This window comes from Drosophila tropicalis, unplaced genomic scaffold (genome assembly GCF_018151085.1).
Source record: "Drosophila tropicalis isolate 14030-0801.00 unplaced genomic scaffold, ASM1815108v1 contig_845, whole genome shotgun sequence".
NCBI lineage: Eukaryota > Metazoa > Arthropoda > Insecta > Diptera > Drosophilidae > Drosophila > Drosophila tropicalis.
The window spans coordinates 4,920,016-4,939,831 of NW_027173338.1; the positions used below are offsets into that span (position 1 = coordinate 4,920,016).

Here is a 19,816-nt window from a genome sequence, read left to right on the forward strand (position 1 = left end):
AGAATGGGGACAAAAAAAAAAACCCCAGACAAGCCAACCTCTCGTATTTGTTGTTGACAATATTTATGCAGCAGCAGCACCAACAGTAGCAGTTCTGAATGTGGGCGTGGGCACGCCACCTCCACCATCGCCCTATAAACATGTATATATGTATACTATACACTGTTTGTTTTTGCATTTTCTTTTTTTGTTTTAGAATTTTCAGCTATTGTTGCTTTTTTTTTTTTAATTTATAAACCGCCTTTAGCAACAAAAGGGAAAATTTTTCAATATTGTATACACTCGAACAATGAATGACGGTAACTTTATATGAAACGATTATATTGGGTTTGATAATGATGGATTTACCATGAAATTTAAAAAACAAAGGATGCAATAAAAACAACAAGTTTCGGAAGAATTCCCACAAAAATGTTCTCTTTCAAAACTAAAATTTAGATGGCAATCATTTCTAATGGACTTAAAATTCTTTTTGGTTCTATGTTTTAAATATTAAATTAGAATATAAACGAATTTTTGTATCTTTCATCAAATCTATGGACCCATTTAACAAACTTTTACTTAAATTAGAATAAATTGGGGGAGTCATAGTGATTTCAACCTTTAAACTTAATATTCATTTAGAGCTACATATTACCTAAATATTAATATAAATTTATAGTAAAAAAAATGATAAAATTTACATGATTACAAAAACCGTCATATCTCCCAAAGTATTAAAATTTCGAATTACCTTTTGGGAAAAAAATCGAAAAACAAATGTTTTCCAACGAAGAAAACCCATTTAAGTAATTTATATGAATTTGAAACTTTCCTCTAAAAGAAATTTCGTAAAATTTTAATCAACAAACACACTAAGAGTTTTTTTTCTTAGATATTCACAAAAATGCATAAAACATTTAAATACACCTTCGAAAAACATTTTAAAGATAATAGTAATTCGTTTGAAAATTGGGCATTTCGAGAAACATTTGGCATAATATTGAAATATATGAAAAACATTTCAGAGAACAATACGTATTAAAAGATATATCAATGTACCTCTACATGTATATTTTACCTATATGGTGAAAAGATATATTAAAGTCGCCAAAATATATACAATAGGCATAAGGAAGCCAATCTGTCCCCATAAAGTATATATTAAGTATGGTATATTCTTGATCAGCATCAACAGGCGAGTCGATCTAGCCATGTCCGTTTGTCCGTCCGTATGAACACTTAGATCTCGAGAAATATAAAAGCTATAGCCACCAAATTTTCTTTGTGGACTCGTGTGGAATGTCAAATAATCAAGTTTGTTTCAAATTTTTGCCAAGCCTTTTTGCACCCCCGTAACTGGATTATCTCCCGTAATTTTCCACCTTATGCTATCAAATTTGGTACACTTAAATTCAATCTTTGTATCGAGCAACACTTAAAATTTCATCAAAATCCGATTTAAAATTATTAGTATTGTTTATATAATTCTTATTTTCTAATATTGCGACAAGTTGTATTTGAATATTAACTATTTTAAGTACATTTATAGAGCAATAATCAATATTTGTAATTATACTTTGGAACTCATAAGCATTTTTAGAAAACATAATATCAAAACACTTCTGATATCACAAGAACGAGTATTTAACTACTTTTGATGACAGCTTTGATAAAATCAATGAACAAGTTTTCTACCCTGTAAGGGTATTTTATGATAATAAATAAAATAAAAATAAAAAAAAAGAGTCTACTCGTCAATCGAACGGCTCTTGATGAGACTGGTCGTTGTTGTTGTTGTTATTATTGTTACTTCTTGTTGTGGCTGTTTCCGTTTCCTCTTCTGCAGCGTCACCCCACTCCTGCTTTTCTGTGTGTGTGTGTGTGTGGAAACTTGAGGGCATCGTTGGATTCGTTTTGAGTGTGGAAGGAGTGGGTTGGGTTTGGGGTTGGGTTTGGGTTTGGGGTTGGGGTTGGCTTCAGCATAGGAAGGTAGGTGGTTTTGTAACATTTTGCTGGCGCAAGTGCACCGCAGCAGTACGTGACGAAGAACAAAAGAAGGCACTTGGACACTTGCATGTTTCCTTTCCTTTCCTTTTCCATCATCCTTCCTCTTGCCTGCCTGCCTGCCTGGTTGCCTTCTGCCTTGTTATAATGTATTATTGTGGGGGGTCCCCCTAAAGTTTCGCATATTTCTTTTTTTTCCTCTTCTGTGTCATGTTACTTCTCTTATTGTTGTATCCACAAAAAAGCACGCTTATAATAATAATGACATTATGGCATATAATACTTACATACAATACAATACAGTATACCTACATATATGTATGTATGTATTTATAAGAGATTGTGTTTTTTTTTTAGCTATTTCTAACGAGCACATTGAAAATTTGTAAGAAACCGAAAATCTGTTTTGCTATCCTGAACAAATTTTTAATCAAATATTGACTTGGCATATTTGTGAAAAATATTTAAAGAAACCTGAATAGAACGAAGAAGAAAAATAATAAAACGAACAGATTTTCAAAAAACAAACACAACAATTTCGAAATCAAATGCGTTGGTGGTGGGCAAAGGCAAATAAACAAGAGGCAGGTAGGAATTAACAATGAAAACTGAAAAACAATCCCAGCTGCTGAAAAAGGGCGTTGGAATTGTTTCCATTTGCATTTTCCTTTAATGAAAAGAAAATATTTTGAAATATAGAAAAAGCAAAGCGAAAATCTAAAAAAATAAACATCGAATCTAAATGCAAATAATGACAAAACTATAGAAATGTTAAAGAGAATAAGGAATATAGAAACCAAATACAAACTAAAAGCATTTCTTATAGAGAGTTCAAGTTCTATATTAAAGGACATTAAGGTATATATATCCATACTGAACCAATTTGTAGAGTCATAAAATTGAACAACAAACATCATCATCATAATCATCAACAAATTAACACTTCACATTCTCATACATACATATGCTCCATGTAGATAATCCTCAATGCATTTCATTCCCCAACTCCCTTTTGTCTGTAAAGTCATCTTGAGGGGCAATACTCCATATGGTTGCAAACAGGAAGCTAATCCTGCTCTGTGATATATCAACATATTTATGGTAAACGGATCACTGGGCTTAGCGAGCCAACAAATTACCCTCCACCTCTCCAACCGATCGGAGCCAACTCAGTGGTTGGACCATATGTTCCCATTGTGGTTTCGGGGGCATAATCGTAAAATTTTATAGACTTTTAGCAACGGCTGCTTAATAATTTTGCTAAAGCCTTTAAATGTTTAATAAACAATTATTAGACAACATAATTTTAACACTGATCTTTTCTCTTGATCCAATCTGCTCGATCTGTGGTTGAGTGTAAAAATAAATACCCACAAGAGATTCGAATTGTAAAAGAAAAAGATTCTCAAACACATTTCGTTGTTTGGTTTTAGATGATTTTAAGGCAATTTCTCATGATAAAATTCATACGAATCATAACAATAACATATAGGGAGAAATCCATCAACATAACACCCCGCACGATTTGTAGAAGGAGGCGAAATTTCTCAAGTGGAATGGATTCAAAGTGCTGCACTTTGATCTGCAAGTGATTGAAATTCAAACATCAATTAAACAGATTTTGCCTATATGTACCTATATCTATATATATTTCTTCTATTTACTAAGAATCGCTCAAATTGATTCATAATTTAGTCAAACTAAAACGAACATTTTGAAATTCAATTATTTGAGGCTTTTGAAACTTGGCGAAATAATCACTAGCTAATAGTTAATACATTGTCCAAGTGTAAGTACATTGTCTCAAATATTGTGAACTAAACAATGTTGGACAACTAAATGTCACACGACCAACAACAAAATAATCGGTTAAGTCATCCAAAAAAGAGAGAACAGATGTGTCTCAATCGACTTGACTGACTCAAGTATAAATATGCATATGTAATTATCTAATCATAGGGCGGAATCTTTCCCAACTAGATAGCCCTTTTCATTTGGATAGTTGAGTACAAATATAGTTAATAACCAGAGGGCCGGGGCTAACTTCGACCGCGTTAAAGTTTGTATACCCTTGCAACTTTTTTGGTAACTCTTTTCTTACCTATTAGCCATCAATGTGGAAGAACGTTTTATCTAAAAAGACTTATGTTTGCGAAAGAATGGCCTACAATCATAGGAAATAACGAAGATATTGATCATAGTCACTGTTTTCCACCGATCGTTCTTATGGGAGCTATATGATATAGTCACCCGATCTTTATCAAATTTGGCAAAGTTGTCAAAGCATCAGATGGGATCAAATGCTGTTGATAGCTCTTCTTTTAACAATTCTATTGACTGGTGAGTATTTAGAACTTGTTTGTAGCTTTAGCCCGGCTTATTCTAATTTCATAAAAATTGTAATCAAAGTAGTCAATGTGTTTATTCGAACACTGTGGAAATGTGAACGAAGGACAATTCTTAAACGCACAATCACTCATCAGCGATGGGGAATACCCTTGGATGGGAATAGTGCGAGGAGGAGAAATCAATCAATTCCTATGTGTATCGATGCTCATCACACGGCTCCATGTCATTCTGCCAGCACAGTGTGTCATAAATGACATTGACTCGGTTTACTTCGATCAGCATGGACAAGGCGGCTCTGAAGTCGGCTACAAGTTCGAGGAAGTAGCTATTCATCCTAACTATCGGAAGGCCAGCGATCATGACCTTGCAGTGGGCAAATTAAACCGACCTGTGGCCCATTTGTGTGCTACCCAAGGATGAGCCCTCACGATATAGGGGCCAGCGATTGGAATTGATTGGTTCTCCATTGGAACACCGCCATCGTCGCATCAAAGGGCAAGCACACTTATCAATACTTTTCAAAGTTTTTGTTTTCTAGTTTTTGGCTATACGAGTGAGAATTTTGGACCAGGCAGCTCCTTAATGGGTATCCATGTGCCCGAAAGTAATCCTAATACTATTAAATTCTATTTAATTGGAATTTTATCATTTAACTTGACAAACAAAAAAGCAAAAACGCATGGCTTATTCACACAAGTTAGCCTCTATAGAGATTGGATTGGGAGAAACAGTATTGAATGATTCTACATATAAAATGTAATGTTAATTAATTAGAATATTAAATTATTCACATGACACATGATTACTCTTAAATGAGAAATTGCTCTTTACCCATGACTAAGATGTTTATTTTTTTTAAGTACAAGCAATTTTAAAGCTTTTTGTTTTTTCCTCCTTCTTTCTTAGTTTTCAGATACATATGATTTATTTTAAAACCAAATTTTTAGTTGTATATGACAAAAATATTTTAATTAAATTTCGCGCCGAAAATGAGTCATCGCTGTTATTTACAGGGTAATCGATATAAACTATCGATAACAAACAAGATTGACATCGAACATTTATTCACAGCTGGTTAAACCAAAATTAGATTTTTAAATTATTATTCAATTAAAGCGGTCAAAATATTGCACTAATCTGAGCTACTTAAACATTGTTTTCTATAGTTAGTACTAAATAATTTACTCTCTATAGATTCAAGATCTAATGGAGATGGAAACGGTTCCATCAACTGACATAAAAGTGGAGGAGTCATGCGACGCAGAGCTGGCGGAGGTCATCACTTCTGAATTCCAATGCACTCCACTTCTTGATCATGAAATAAAACAAGAAGATGAATTAATAATCAATGATGATGAAGTCTGGCAAATCGCTTCAGATGTAACTTCTCCCCGCAAGGCCGGCAAAAGACCACTGGACACTGGTAATGCCGATAACAATCAATGTAAGCAGAGAATTTAACCATTAAACGGATCTTGGAACGACAGAGAGGATCAAATTATGTCCTTTTGTTCACCATCTTTGTTATTTTGGTCACAACTAATCCAGATTGATTTGGCTTTATCTCTAACAGGCACATTTTATGAGTGCGTATTTACACGCTTATATGTTCTCAATCTGTGGTGCACACAAAGGGGAACCTCTTTGGGAAGAGCGAAAAACGTAATTGAAGTTCTACGAGAAAAGATAGAAAGTCACGGCTACAATCCCGAGTTGGGCGAACTAGAAAAACGCCTTCACTATGTATGTAAAAGGATTGCAGCTAAATGGAAAAAATTCAACAGACGTAGATATCATCTTATTAAGTATCATTCTAAATGGTTCGATCAAAAGGAAAGAATTTGTGCCTATAAAATGTCGCAGATACCACCAAAAAATAATAATAATAATAATAATCAACTGGACTTGGAGATAGATTTCATAGAGTGTTCTGAGAGGATAAAACAAGCAAGACTTAATGACGAGTTTATAGCTTCTGCCTTGAGCTCAGGACACTCAAAATCAATTTCAATGCCTGCCGAAATCAATGCCACCGAAGTCCTGCCGCTTCTCGACGAGGCGAATTTGAGTGAATATCAATATTTGCTTATTCGCAGTTTTATTAATAGTAAAACTTCCTGTAATTTGTTACCGAGTTATGATAAGGTTCTCACAGCTAAAGCATCAAATATAAGTAAAACAGATGCTGAAGTTAAAGTACAAAAATAAATTTTTTGTTAAAAACGTATTATGATATTTATATTAAACGGTTCTATAATATAATTATGGTTATATTTTCATTTTTTTTTTTTTTTTTACAAACTAAGCCGAAGCAATATTAATGGTCTGCAATAATCTCTCGTTTAGCTTTGTTTTTTAAAGATTTTCAGGACATGCCTAAATCTGAATCTGAAACATTGTTTTGTTTTTCAACTTATTTATAACTTTAAATAATAATAATAGCGCTGTTCTTAATAGTTTTCTTTTTTAATCATTTAAATTGAGCGCTTTCTCTAAATTTATCGATATCATATCGAGTTAACACGCTGTCGATATAATAGTTAATCGATAGTCGGTTAAGGGGAGCAAGAAGAAGAGGAACGAGCCGTAAACAGTTCCAGATTGTTTTTGTTTACTTTTAAAATGTGAATTCAGCAGTTTTAAGAAATTTTATGAGTTTAAAACATAACGTTGAGAAGTCCACACTTACCCAGCAACTTGGGGACTCTCAAATAATTACAGATCCTTCATTTATTCAAGGACAAAATGGAGCGCAAAGAGGTGGACGCCCAACAATTTATAGACCATGATCATGTAAGTGTTTCTTGTTACTACAGTTCCGTAAAATACCTGATTAAAATTGACATTCTGATGATATTTTAGACTCTGCTCGCCTCGGATCTCATGCGAGATCCAAACAATTTCATTATGGATCTAATAGACACAGGCGTCTTCCCTAAATCGGAAGGACCTACGAATTTAAGCACCACAAGACCAAGCGCAGCTGGGGGAATTGTTACCTCTGATCAAGGCAATGTAACGGGTGACTCTTTAACTCCGGATATGAATTTCCATAATTCCATATTTCAATTTGTCAACAAACATGTGGAGGATGATGTGGTGGCTCAAGCACCCTTGGATCAGGGGGGACAGCCTGCATTTCCCGCTTTGGTTATAGAACCCACTGTGCCAATTGATGATGATCTATTGTACAGTAATGCCGCTGCCGCACATGCCACAAATGCCCGCAAGGTGTTGCCCCACAAGAAGCGTATATCACGTAAACTTAAGGGCAACCTTGAATCGGATATTATGGAGCAGGAACTGCATCATCACCAACATCAAGAACAACAGCAGCAGCAGCAACAGCAACTTAAACCGATTTCAGTTGGTGAAACGATTCCAACAGCCATGTACAGCTGTGAGATATGCGGCTTTGCTGTTCACACTCAATTGGATTTCTTTGCCCATCTCAAGGCCCACTATGAACCGCCGACGACTATGCCACAGAGTTTGCATACGGTACAAGAACAGGAGCAATTGCCATCCCAACAACAGCAAAAGGAACCACTGGATATGTGTGGTCTATCCGTGGAGGATAAGGTAAGTCCATTTGGGTACATTTTTTATCCTATAATTTAAATTCCTAAATGGTCAATTCCTATTGCAGCAGGAGCAGGCCAAATTGGTTCAGGTTTTCCATGATGTTCAATTGAATTTTGAGAATTTCCACAATATGCATCACACTCATCATGTCAATGATGTCGATGACGATGTAGGCGGTGTCAATATGGTTATCCATGCTGGCGATGAATCACCTGTTAAAGCTCCTCCGATTGTCGCCTCCAATGCTGTCACTCACGATGTGGCTGTCGATGATGTGGAATTCAGCGATACGGAGGACATGTTGGAAGGCATACGCAACGTAGTCGATAAAGTATCCATTGAGGACACCTGCGATGAGCTGGTGGATTTGGAATTGGCCTCAAGTGGCATGCGTCCAACGTGGTTTAATAATAATTTCAGTGATATTGCTTTTTCTGGGCTATTACTGCCTGGTGAACCACCGCCACCACCATCACAGGCCCCACCACAGGAAGTAACAACAGCCGAACCTCCAGCCCCACTACCATCGGCTTTCCAACCGCAGACAACGATTCCTCCAACTGTAGAAACATTCGAACAGAACTTAAATGAGGTGACAAAATCTCCCCCCCCAGTTATCAACCCCCTCGACCTGCTGTACTCCACCCCCCACCAACTCCACCACTTACACATACACGGGGTTCATCCATTGAGCAATTGCAAAGATCACCCCTTGTGCTTAATGAACCATTGAAACTGGAGGACGATGATTTGCTAGACAGTGCGCCTGCCTCACCTTACAACGAGAACTGGGAAGATGCCAACAGCATTGAGCCCAATGAGATGGATGCAATTCCCGAAGATGACAATGATCCAGCATCGAAGTCGAGAAGGAAATATTATTGTGCGAAATGTGTAAGAAATTTCAATTCATACAATGCCTTGAAATATCATCAATTCACGCACAATGAGCAGCGTACCCACAAGTGCGGCACCTGCGAGAGATCCTTTTACACCCAGAGTGCTCTCAATGCACATGAAAAGAGACGTAAGTATTTAGTTCCCTATATTAACTAGAAAGGAGTTTAAACTGTTTCATAAACTTTAAGAAAAATCGATAAATAATTGATCAAATTTCGGTGTAAGGATCCTTTATCGTGAAATATTTATATGTATAAAGTGATTTTAAATCCTCTTTCCAGATTCTGATGACAAACCATTCAAGTGCGAGCACTGCGATCACAGATGTCGTCTTTGGGGCGATTTGAAATATCATGTCATATCCCGACACAGTGATCTCAAGGCCCACATGTGCGAATTCTGTGGCAAAAACTTCTCCCGTCGATATTCGCTTGTTCTTCATCGTCGCATCCATACAAGTGAGCGGAATTATGCGTGCGAGTATTGCGATAAGACCTTCAGAGCCAGTTCGTATCTACTAAGTCACATCAAAGTCCATACCGGCGAGAGACCACACAAGTGTACAGTATGCGAGAAAACATTTCGTGTCTCTGGAGATCTGAAGCGACATTCACGTATCCATGATCCAGTGCGTAAGGCTCAAATAGCGGTTACAAGGCGTTTGAAGAAGAACACAAAGAAACAATCATCAAAATTGAAGCAAATCGAGGATGAGGATGATGTTGTGGAAACGCATAATAATAATAAGTCTGAGGCAATTTGCTGCGATGAATCGGAGCAGGAAATTTTGGGCTTATAGCCGTATAGTCCCTCATATTGTAGATAATGTGCCAAGGTTTCCTTTTAAAATTAGTATTTAGTCACTTTTTGTACAACAATATTAATCTAGATCCCAAAAACAACTGTATATATACAAATATAATTTAGTTAACGAAAAAAAAAAACAAAAGAACGTTTTTAAGAAAAATAAATTTTAACAGTCAGAGAAAAACATTTAATAAAAAAAAAAAAATATACAATATTTCTTTAAACAAATTTATAATCTTTGTTATTTAAATTCAAAATCTGAATCTAGATTTAGTTTGGTTGATTTTAATAAATTTCTCTCTCATTTGAGATATTGTTTTGGTATTAACAAGAATGGTCAAAAGTTATAAAATTTAATGCTTATTTCGTTTACCTTTTTTCAATTTATCTGATTTTAAATTTAAAGTAAAACTTGTTTATGTTTATTAAGAGTAAAGCAGTCTGTTTCGCTAGCCCTGATCAAGCAGTTAAATGGGACCTCAAGCAGTGCAAGAAGTTCAAATTAACTTGAATTCTAAGCAGTTTGCAAAAGTAAGCAGTTAGATATAAAGTTTAAAAGGGTAATACTTAAACTATCTTTGTTTCTGAATCTTCTGAGCCACTAAAATTGAAAATTTGGTTTATTATATTCATTTTCTTTTCCTTTTCGTTATGTTTATGTTGCGAATTTCCTACACGGAGACGGAGAAACTTTTCAAAATGTTTTCTTTATGACGTTATCATAATAAGTCCTAGATCATAATATTAATTTTGCATAAGAGTAACATTTACATTTCTGTATAATGGATAATACATTATCGATTTAATGCATAAAATTCTGGTGATTATTAGTTTCCTCCTTTTAAATCATTTTACACTCAGAGTGCTCTCAATCCTTTAGCCAAAGTCTTCAATCTTCGCTATCATGTAACATAACAAATGTTTATATAGAAACTTAATAAATCTAGAATAATAATGTTGTTCTTGAGTTCAAATCCCGAAGTACAAAGTTGGTGATTCTCATCCGATAAAGCAATACAATCCATCAGGAACAATGAAAGGATTGTGAATTAAAAATGTATAATTCCTCAAACGACTGCGACGACGTGTAATACACTTTACAATATTTTATCTTATTTGTGTTGGTTTATTTTCGAAAATTTGAACTTGATTCGATATCTCTAAAAACAATCTAGCCTCTACAAGAAAGCAAATACACCAAACGACAATTTTTTACAAATTTAACATTAAAGCAATAAAAATAGTAGTAGTTTAATGCTTCAAATCAATTGTGTAACACAAAACAGTTTCAAATCAACGGAAACGAGGTACCAATCTGAACAGTCTTGGAATTATGAACGATTGATACACACAAGCGATCATTGTAGTTTAAATCACGGAGTAACTGAAAAGATAAAGCACACGAAAACTGTATTATTGGGAGAAAGGGCCAAAAGAATTCCGAATAAATGGAAATATTAACCTTTGGTGTCACAAATATATATTGAGATGAGCCCTCTTTTGTAGCTTCTTTAAGGAGTAGATCGAAAATACGACGTTCGTTTGTAGAGTCCATGCCTTGATTTATCTCATCGACGCATCTAAGAGATATCAAATACATTACTTATATTTAAAGTAAAATGGTTTGTTGATATTACCTAAATGGCACATGGGTGATATGCTGCAAAGACAATGAGTAAATGGCAATAGCCACAGCGCGTTCGCCACCAGATTGAACATATTTATCCAGCATTTGCAATTGAGCATCTTTTCTGTACTGGACCATAATTTGTATGCCATACGAGCCAAAATCATACTAAACGATAAGAATTCATGTAGGGATTAAATTAAATTAGAGTTTTCTCTTTAAATGTTCGCTTACTTTATCCGCTTTAGTTAGGACAACTTCTCCAACATAATCTATAGATTCCATAAAATCACTAAATTTCGAGCTAATGCCATCGATTAGGCTCAATAGTTTGGGCTCCCATTGATTATAGATGACATTCATTTGGCTTTCAACTGTTTTGCCCTGGTTTGCAGAAGCATAAATTTTTTCCTTCAATTGATTAACCTCCGCTTGCAGTTGCTCATACTGAGTGATTGTCTATAGAGAACGAAAATAGGTTAGTAAGATTTAGTTAGTGATCGTTTTGCTGGCTTACCTCAGCGTTAATACTCTTCATACATTCCAATCTTGCCTCGATATCATGCAAAGCCTCACTAACTTGCTCCAAATCAAAGTCTTGCATTTCGGTAAATTGTTGTTTAAAGGGAAAATCCTTGTTAGTTGGAATTTTACCATTACACAATTCACGTATCTTGTCAATTTTCCTCTCAATCTCCCGCTTTTGTGCTTCAATGGAGTTCATGAGCTTTTCGACAGAACTTCTGGCTTTTTTTAGACAATCCTCGCTATCCTTTAGAGCTTCTGCTTGGTTTTCATGCTGCATTTTGTGAATAGTTTCTTTAGTTTGGATAATTTGCTTTTCAAATTGCTGGTCTATTATAATTTTAAGTTGCTTTATTAGTTCGGATTCAATGTCTAACATCTTTTTGGTTTCCATTATTAGAATTTGTTTAAATCTAGACTTTAGTTCACTCTTTGCTGTGGGTTAATTGTAAAACAATTAAATTATTTAAGGATTCAATCTATGCCAATACTTACATGTGACTGATTGCTCTAGATCATTGATTTTCTTTTTTAATCCTTGTACTTCGTTCTCAAGATTCTTGAAATGTAAGATCTTTTGTTCGATTTTCTTTTTGCCCTCGCCCTCCTCACGTAAAATCAATTGCAAACGCTCGAATTCCCGATCACATGTGCTTAATTTGTTCTTCATTGAGTCCTGCTCGAATACCACCTCCTTATATCTTTTCTGAAGTTTACTCAACTGTTTGGTATCCACAGAAATGAGAAGGTTTTTGCCAGAGATAACCGTTTCGGCGATAATTGTGTTGTCCGAATATCTTGAGGTCGTTACGCTAAATCGTTTATTGCCTCCGAAAAAGACGCGTATTGATTTTGGCACCATTGACGTGTAATTGGCAACTTCTTCGCCACCAATTGGTATATTATGAATGCGATATGCTGAGCAGAGTTTATTCAAAATTGCTGGCGGACCAGAAACCTTGTCCACCAAATAACCATGAAAACCCATGTGACGCAGTTTATCCAAGGGCACAGTGGGCTTGAATGAACAGATCTCCTTTGGTTCACAGTATATAATATTAACTGATAACTTCTGTTTAACGCACAATTCGTTTATCAACTGGGACATCACACTTTTGTCCTCACAGCTGAAGGCATATAAATCCCGATATGGTATCACATTCTCCAAATACTTTGCCTCATCGTCATTAGCCATGTTCAGTTCCAAAATCATTGGATCATAGACATTACAATTGTATTGATGCCTATTTTGGGCTAACCAATTCATAGCCTTAAACAAATTTGGATTTTTACGACTTATCTCTTCTTGCTTTTGACTTCTCACATTCTGTAAGCGCTCGATTTTATTTCGCAGTGCTGAAATTTCGGGTATCTTTTCCTCATTAATCGTTGATTCCAGTTCTTTGCGCTTATTATAATGCCCAATTGCAATCTGACGTGTGTTTATTATTTTTGCTTTACGATTTTCCAAATCGTCCAATAAATCCGGTTTAGTTTCATTAAACTGCTCCAACTCGTATTCCTTTGTGGTTATTAGATTTGTAATTTTCTTAACTTCATCTACATTTTTGGTAGCCAGTTGTATATTTCTTTCCATATCTATTTTCTTTTCCCTTATACCCTGCTTAATATTTGACAGTTGTGTCTCCATTTCGGTGTGCCTAGTTGTCGATTGCGTCAACTGATTTGTCTGTAAAAACAATATATGTAGAGGCTTTACATATATGTATGAATGTATATATACATTTGACTTACCATCTCCAAACTTTGTTCTCTTAGTTTTGATGATATCTTTATAATTTCATCTGAAGCTCGCACTTGCATTTTAAAACTTTTTTCCGATTCATCGTAATTAGCTTTTACAGTTTTCATATCAATTTCGTATTGTTTAAATTTATCTTCACCAATTTTAGTCATAATCCAAAGTTTTTTCGCAGTAAAAACTTTGGATTTTTGTATCAACTCTTCTCGATCACGATATTGAGCAACAGACATTTGTAATCTGAGAATAGTTGAAATTTAATATCAGATCTTTCAAACAAAATATATAATACAAATACAAAATATAAAGTTTATATAACTAATGATTGATACGTAAGTTCTAAGTTCAGATCGTATAATTGACGAATCTTTTAATTGACAAAAATGTGAACAAGAATATAATTCAGTTCCAATTGTTGTAATTGAAGCAATATCTGAACTGATGACACTTGAAAAATAGTAATCTTTCGAATCAATTAAAATATATTCTTAAATTGTCTCAATGGTGGTGTTGTTTCCTCTATGCTAGCCAAAAACAAATTATAGAAATTGGGTCAACAAATTTCCAAATATAAAAACAAATTTTACATTTACCTCATAAAATTTAACATCAACATCAAACTTAATAGTTTTTCTTCTCTTCTAATTCAAATTTAACATTGTTTTAGGGTATTTTTTGGAATGGTGGCTAAAAGAACTTAGAGTGAGGTTCGGTGTCTTCACAGCTGAATTTACTTAAGATCTCTAGTCATAGTTTTAGCAAAACTCAAACTAAACTAATATTAACTTCAATTCCTGTTTAGTTTTCATCTGAAAACCATATGCCAATAGTCGATTTGAACTATTTTAAGTATAAAAACAAATTTCTTACTGTTCGAGACGTTTTTCCTTCTTCTGCAAATTGTCCTTCTCCTGATCACAATTAGCATGGGCACTTAATTGCTGAGTTCTCATTTCTTTCAATTGCTGAAAAGCTGTGATTAGTTCATTATCACACACAGAGGACATGGTGTTAACCAGCAGCTCCTGGGGATTCATCTTTGAAAAGTCCTATATGAAAGGGCATATAGAGGAAATCCTTAATATGCAATCAAATGTGCTTAAATTTGCCACTTGCCTGTACTCGGTCCTGTGGTAAAAACTGACATAAGTTGCTAACTTGTATATTATAGGTGGAAACGACTGCCAGGAACGCTTTCTTGGAGACATCCTTGTCATTGACTGCATATTTAGAAGTACCATTCTGATTAATGGTACGACGAAAAACATCGACTTCACTTTCGCCACGCCCATAGATTTCAATAATAATAATTGCCTGAGTTTTGTTACTCTGTATGTAGTCAGAGATGCTGGAGGATCGGTTTAGCAATTGGGGTTCGCCGCCGAATCCCAGGATAATGGCCGAAACAATTGTCGACTTGCCAGTGCCATTCGGCCCGGTTAATACATTTAAATACTTCTTGGGACAATACGCTATTTCGTTATAAGAGCTGTAAAACAATAATTTGTTTAACAATCAAGCATCGCATGGAGAGAAAGTCCCGCCAATTGTCACTCACACAAAATCTTTACAATAGACAGTTTTAATCCGTCCAATCATTCCAATCCCATTGTCTGCCATCTTGACTGAAATTCCTCTTATAGATAAATGTTGAACACATCAATTAAGATCAGCAACTACCATTACAATGTGCGAAAATCCTGTTAATTTAAATCCTTATTTAAAATATGCGAATTTAATTTTAATTTAATAGAGATGGACGCTTGAGAAAGAATGACACTACCGCTTAGAGATGACAGCTGTTGGCTGCTCGTGAGTTTGTAATCAATTGTCTTAAAATGTAACAAACAATAAAAACTGAATACTACTAATACTTATACTAAGGTGAAAATAAACAAATGAAACTAACATAAATTAATTTCCCAAATGATTTATAAAAATTGTCAGTATTCATGATTTTATAAAGTATCGATAATTGCCTCGACACACTCTTGGGACATTAGAGGTGAACTATCACTTCACTTCATAGATGCATAGATTTTATAATATAATTCATAATAATTTATGTATAATATATTCATGATCAGTTATTATCTCTCTAGCCTACTGATTATTCGTAGAGAAATATAGTCTTGTAACTTTTGGAGCAAATTCAAAAAAAAGCCGGCTCTTCCTTAGGATTTCAAGAAAGGACCCTCTATGGAGGGCCTAAACGGAAAACTCGCTCGCCACAGATATCTAAATGATTATTTAGTAAACTTTATTTTAAAAAGAGTCTTTTTTGAACTTAACGGGGTTATAAATCTAGGGAACTAAGAACTAGTTTCGGTGGTCGCTGCTGTTGCTGTTGATGATGGTGTGCTTGTGGCTGCAGCAGTTGTTGTTGTTGTGGCGGAAGTTACTGCTGCTGATGCCGCCGCCGAGCCCGAATCCTCGCAGCCATTATGTTTCAGCAGATAGGAAGCCAGAAATTTAATGGGATCTGCCGGTCTCTCTCGAGCCAGAGCCTGCATACCATGCAGCAGCACTGGGGCCACGGTTTGATCCAAATATTGTCGAGTGGGCAATGTGCTTGTCTCCCCGCTGGTGGTGGTCTTCTTGGCCATGGTTCCAGATGCGGTTCCATTGCCAGTGGCAACTGTGGCGGCATTCGAATCACCTCCTCCGGCTGCTGCTGTAGCCGCAGGTCCCACATTGGGAGTGGCATTTGAATTTGATGTCGGAGCTGGTGATATGGGCTCATCCGGTTTGGCTTCCATGTCTTTAGCGCGAGATTAATATTGATTTGTTGACTTTTTTTTGTAAAATGGAAATGAATAGAGCTGGGAAATCCATCGAAGGCTCCATCGATAGTATCGATAAAAAAGACCAAACCATCGATACTATCGATTTTTTTTCCATTGCTAAAAAAACCATCGAGGGGAGAGACTATCGATGGATTCTCAGCTCTAGAGATGATTTGTTGTTGTTAGTGATGGACCGATGGTTGTGCCAGTATTTCATATGTTAACCGCGTATGACACTACGCCGACTTTGGACTGGTCACACTAGAAACATGGTCCAGGGTCAAGTTTATTGTGGCTGGGGGAAACCCCAATCATTTTTTTTCGGACCTTTTAAATTTTTTCTCCTGATATAGGGTAAAAATAAATTATAAATTTAGTCAAAAGAACGTTTTTGTTTTGATGCGACCATTCACCCCATATTTCTGTGTGAGCTCTGTGGCACCCACTGGATTTCATTTTAATAGGTCGTTACATTTGAAATGAAAAGTTGAAGCCTGCGGTTGCCTTGGAGACATTCTTATAAAACCAAAACAAAAATTAACTAACTATCTAATATTTTAGTTTCATTGCAAAAATCGAAAATGCAACAAGAAGATGTTGGACAGCAATTGCAAAATTTCCAATCGGATGATCTATTGGAAAAGCTAAAATTACTCAATTACGAGAAACATTTATTAAAAGAATTTAAGTTGAAACCCTTGTCGAGATTCTACTTCGTCAAGGCTACCAATCCGGGTGAACAGTTTTATATGTTCACTTTGATATGTTGGTGGCTATGCAAAAAACTGGGCAAGGATATGGAAAGGCCACAGGAATCCGATGATCCGAATACTGTGATAGCGAAAATAATGCAAATTCTAGAGGAAATCGTAAGTATTAGGAACATTTAATCGGATCTAAATATATGTATATATATTTTTGTTGAATTTTACAGGATGTAAATGTAGATTTTGCACCAAATAAGTTAATACGCGGCGGTGGCTCTGTTTGTCTGATGGTTTTGGATAGCCTGGCCACTCAGGCCATTAAGGTTAGCAAATTATCCTTTCAGCGTCTACATATTGCCCAAGAGGAGGAGTTTCTCGGTGACTATCTGGAGGACAATGCAGAGATTATATTGGAAAAGCTGGAGGATGAACAAAATGCCGCCACCCAAAGCGATGACAGTGATCTCGAACTAGAGGCTCATAATTTCAAGCAACTTAATTGGCTGAATCATCCCCAGAGGCGTTCCATAGGCGATCTGGAGGTCAACCAAGAGATCTCAAACCGCTTGAGCGATCATCAGCAATGGCGCCTGGAGCTGGAGCGGGTGCTGCAACATCTGAAGGTCTTTGTTAAGGCCGATGCTCGAGATTGGCGTTCGCATATCAGTCAAATGGATACGTTAAAATCAAATATAGCCGAAATATCAGAGCCCACCCAGAATCAGCTAAAAAAATTGCATAGCGAATTCACTTTTAGTCTGGAGAAAATCGAGAGTCGTGAGAAGCATTTAAATAACGAACTTCAGCCCCTGATTCAGCAATACAAAGAACTATCTATCGAATTGAGCAGCATTCAATATGCCCAAAATCAGGTACAAGCTGATATGGAGAAGCAAATGGCTCAGCTTAATGAGATTATGATGGAGCAGGAGCTTAAAAAGGAGGAAATGGAGCGTCGTGGACAAGTGATGTCTGATGGCAGTGAGTAGTGTATAACATTGTGCAACACTGAAAGTTTGCTATCGAAAAAAACCCACTTCTAGCCTAGATCGATTAATTACAATTTCTTTGCAGGTTCTGTACAACAGATTAAGAAATCAATTGTTAAACTCAAAGAGGATATTGCTCATTTAAACTTGGAAGTGGCTCTTCTGGTGCATGCCCACGATCAGGATATTGTGCGTCAAACTCATTCGGGCATACTCGATAGGGTCATGTAAATAAATGATAAACATAAAAATGATCATAAATGTATATTCATGATTTGTATTTAGCACATCCTTTACATTTTTCACACCTTCGAATGGGTGATCTCGTTTTCCTTAAAGAGATACAATATCGACCACCAACGTTGTTGAACTGGAACTTGTTTGATTTGATAAGATTCGTAATTGGTTGCTAAGCCAATAGGGCGGTCAATTATCACCTTATTGTTATCAGCTGCTGCTATCCTGAATCAGATAAGAAAAGACACGAATAGCTCACGTATAACATGACAAGAGCCGCCGCCGACTACTACCAAAAAGAACACAGTAAGAGAGAGAGAGAGAGAGAGAGAAAAAAAATAATACTCATATGACCTAACCAAACCTAACCCAAAACCCAAACCCATACTCAAAAGGTTTGCCTAAAAGGTGTTGCCTGCCACGCACGCGCACATTTCATGATGATGATCAACATCAACATACATCCCTTTGTTTGCCCACTCTGAGGACTTTGCGGACTGATAAGCCTGTTGTCCGACCCGCAACTTGTTGTGATTTTTTTCCATCCTCTCCCCTCATCACTTTTGTGGCCTGCCAAACGTGCTAAAAGGTTTTTCCCAAAGCAAAACCAAATGGAAAACAACAACTTGAAAAATCTCCAAATATTGCGCGCACGCGTGGTGCAACAGGATTCCCGTTGTTCTTCTTTTTGTTTTGTTTTGCTTTCTGATGAGGAGGAACCGCAAAATATTTGTAAGGATCAACAAATGGCTACGTGTTCAGCAATCGATTCAATTGGGAACATAAAAAAAAAAATATTTTTGTGAGTTCAATAAGGTTCATAATCTGAAGTTTCAGAAATCTTAGATGTCTATGATTGTGGCTATTATCCTTTCTTCCGATTTTGGCATATCATGTCCTCTATTTATTGCGAGCATCCTTGCTAATATTAGAAGGATAAAATATATTTAATCAAATTTAATATTCTCTTGGGATTAGAAGAATTGGAATGTTCAGCTAGTCCAGCATTATCTCTTTACTAAAAATCTTACTAAATTCGATTTTTGTCACTTTGAAATATTCGGGATTTCCTAAGTTTATCCTGAATGGAAAAGTATAGACTATTGACCTAGAAGGTTTTTATTTTCTAAATAACTTTTTCTCTACCATGTAAATAGTTTCTAATATCACATAGTCCTTAGAGTCCTTGAGACCCAAAGGCTAAATTTGTGTTTTGTCCTTTGAATGTTAATGGAATGAAATCCCTTACATCTCTCTTTACTAGTCATTCGAATAATTTAGACCAATAAATTGTGTTTCTGCATGGACATGGCCAAAAAGGAAGACATTTTCTTAGCGCACTAAACGGTTTAGGCCAACAACTTTTACTCAAATCAATGGTCCTTACACTATTTATGGGTTTTCTAAGACATAATTTGTAGTGAATTTCTAGTTAATCATTCCGATTTGTCGAGATGTACATGGCACTCGTCCTGTCATTAAAGAGTTTTCGGAACTTTAGAATTTCATAAATTTTCACCTTAAATATATCATAAAAATGACTTTTACTTACTCTA

At 35.7% G+C, this 19,816-nt stretch overlaps 4 protein-coding genes and 1 long non-coding RNA gene across 5 annotated transcripts; 3 read left to right on the top strand and 2 right to left on the bottom strand.

Annotated features, from left to right (window-relative positions):
- Nucleotides 1-5,395: 5,395 nt before the first annotated feature.
- Nucleotides 5,396-6,560, top strand: LOC137581198 (uncharacterized). Its single transcript, XR_011033097.1, has 2 exons — nt 5,396-5,779; nt 5,909-6,560. It is a non-coding gene; the product is annotated as an uncharacterized lncRNA (long non-coding RNA).
- A 341-nt stretch (nt 6,561-6,901) lies between these two features.
- Nucleotides 6,902-9,796, top strand: LOC137580476 (uncharacterized). Its single transcript, XM_068294535.1, is given in 5 exon segments — nt 6,902-7,128; nt 7,198-7,917; nt 7,985-8,516; nt 8,519-8,947; nt 9,102-9,796. Coding segments are annotated over 5 exon segments (2,247 nt in total). The 5' UTR covers nt 6,902-7,080; the 3' UTR covers nt 9,620-9,796.
- A 936-nt stretch (nt 9,797-10,732) lies between these two features.
- Nucleotides 10,733-15,293, bottom strand: SMC5 (structural maintenance of chromosomes 5). Its single transcript, XM_068295446.1, has 10 exons — nt 15,100-15,293; nt 14,658-15,030; nt 14,412-14,590; nt 13,535-13,781; nt 12,275-13,469; nt 11,772-12,214; nt 11,489-11,713; nt 11,265-11,422; nt 11,090-11,207; nt 10,733-11,011 (listed from the first exon to the last, which is right to left on the bottom strand). The coding sequence occupies exons 1-10, from the start codon at nt 15,159-15,161 to the stop codon at nt 10,916-10,918; spliced, it is 3,096 nt and encodes a 1,031-aa protein (XP_068151547.1). The 5' UTR covers nt 15,162-15,293; the 3' UTR covers nt 10,733-10,915.
- Nucleotides 15,294-15,780: 487 nt separating this feature from the next.
- Nucleotides 15,781-16,378, bottom strand: Dpy-30L1 (Dpy-30-like 1). Its single transcript, XM_068295149.1, has one exon. The coding sequence runs from the start codon at nt 16,298-16,300 to the stop codon at nt 15,854-15,856; it is 447 nt and encodes a 148-aa protein (XP_068151250.1). The 5' UTR covers nt 16,301-16,378; the 3' UTR covers nt 15,781-15,853.
- A 530-nt stretch (nt 16,379-16,908) lies between these two features.
- Nucleotides 16,909-18,254, top strand: IFT57 (intraflagellar transport 57). Its single transcript, XM_068294833.1, has 3 exons — nt 16,909-17,196; nt 17,262-18,015; nt 18,109-18,254. Exons 1-3 carry the CDS (start codon nt 16,909-16,911, stop codon nt 18,252-18,254), a joined length of 1,188 nt encoding a protein of 395 aa, XP_068150934.1.
- The last annotated feature ends 1,562 nt before the right edge of the window (nt 18,255-19,816 follow it).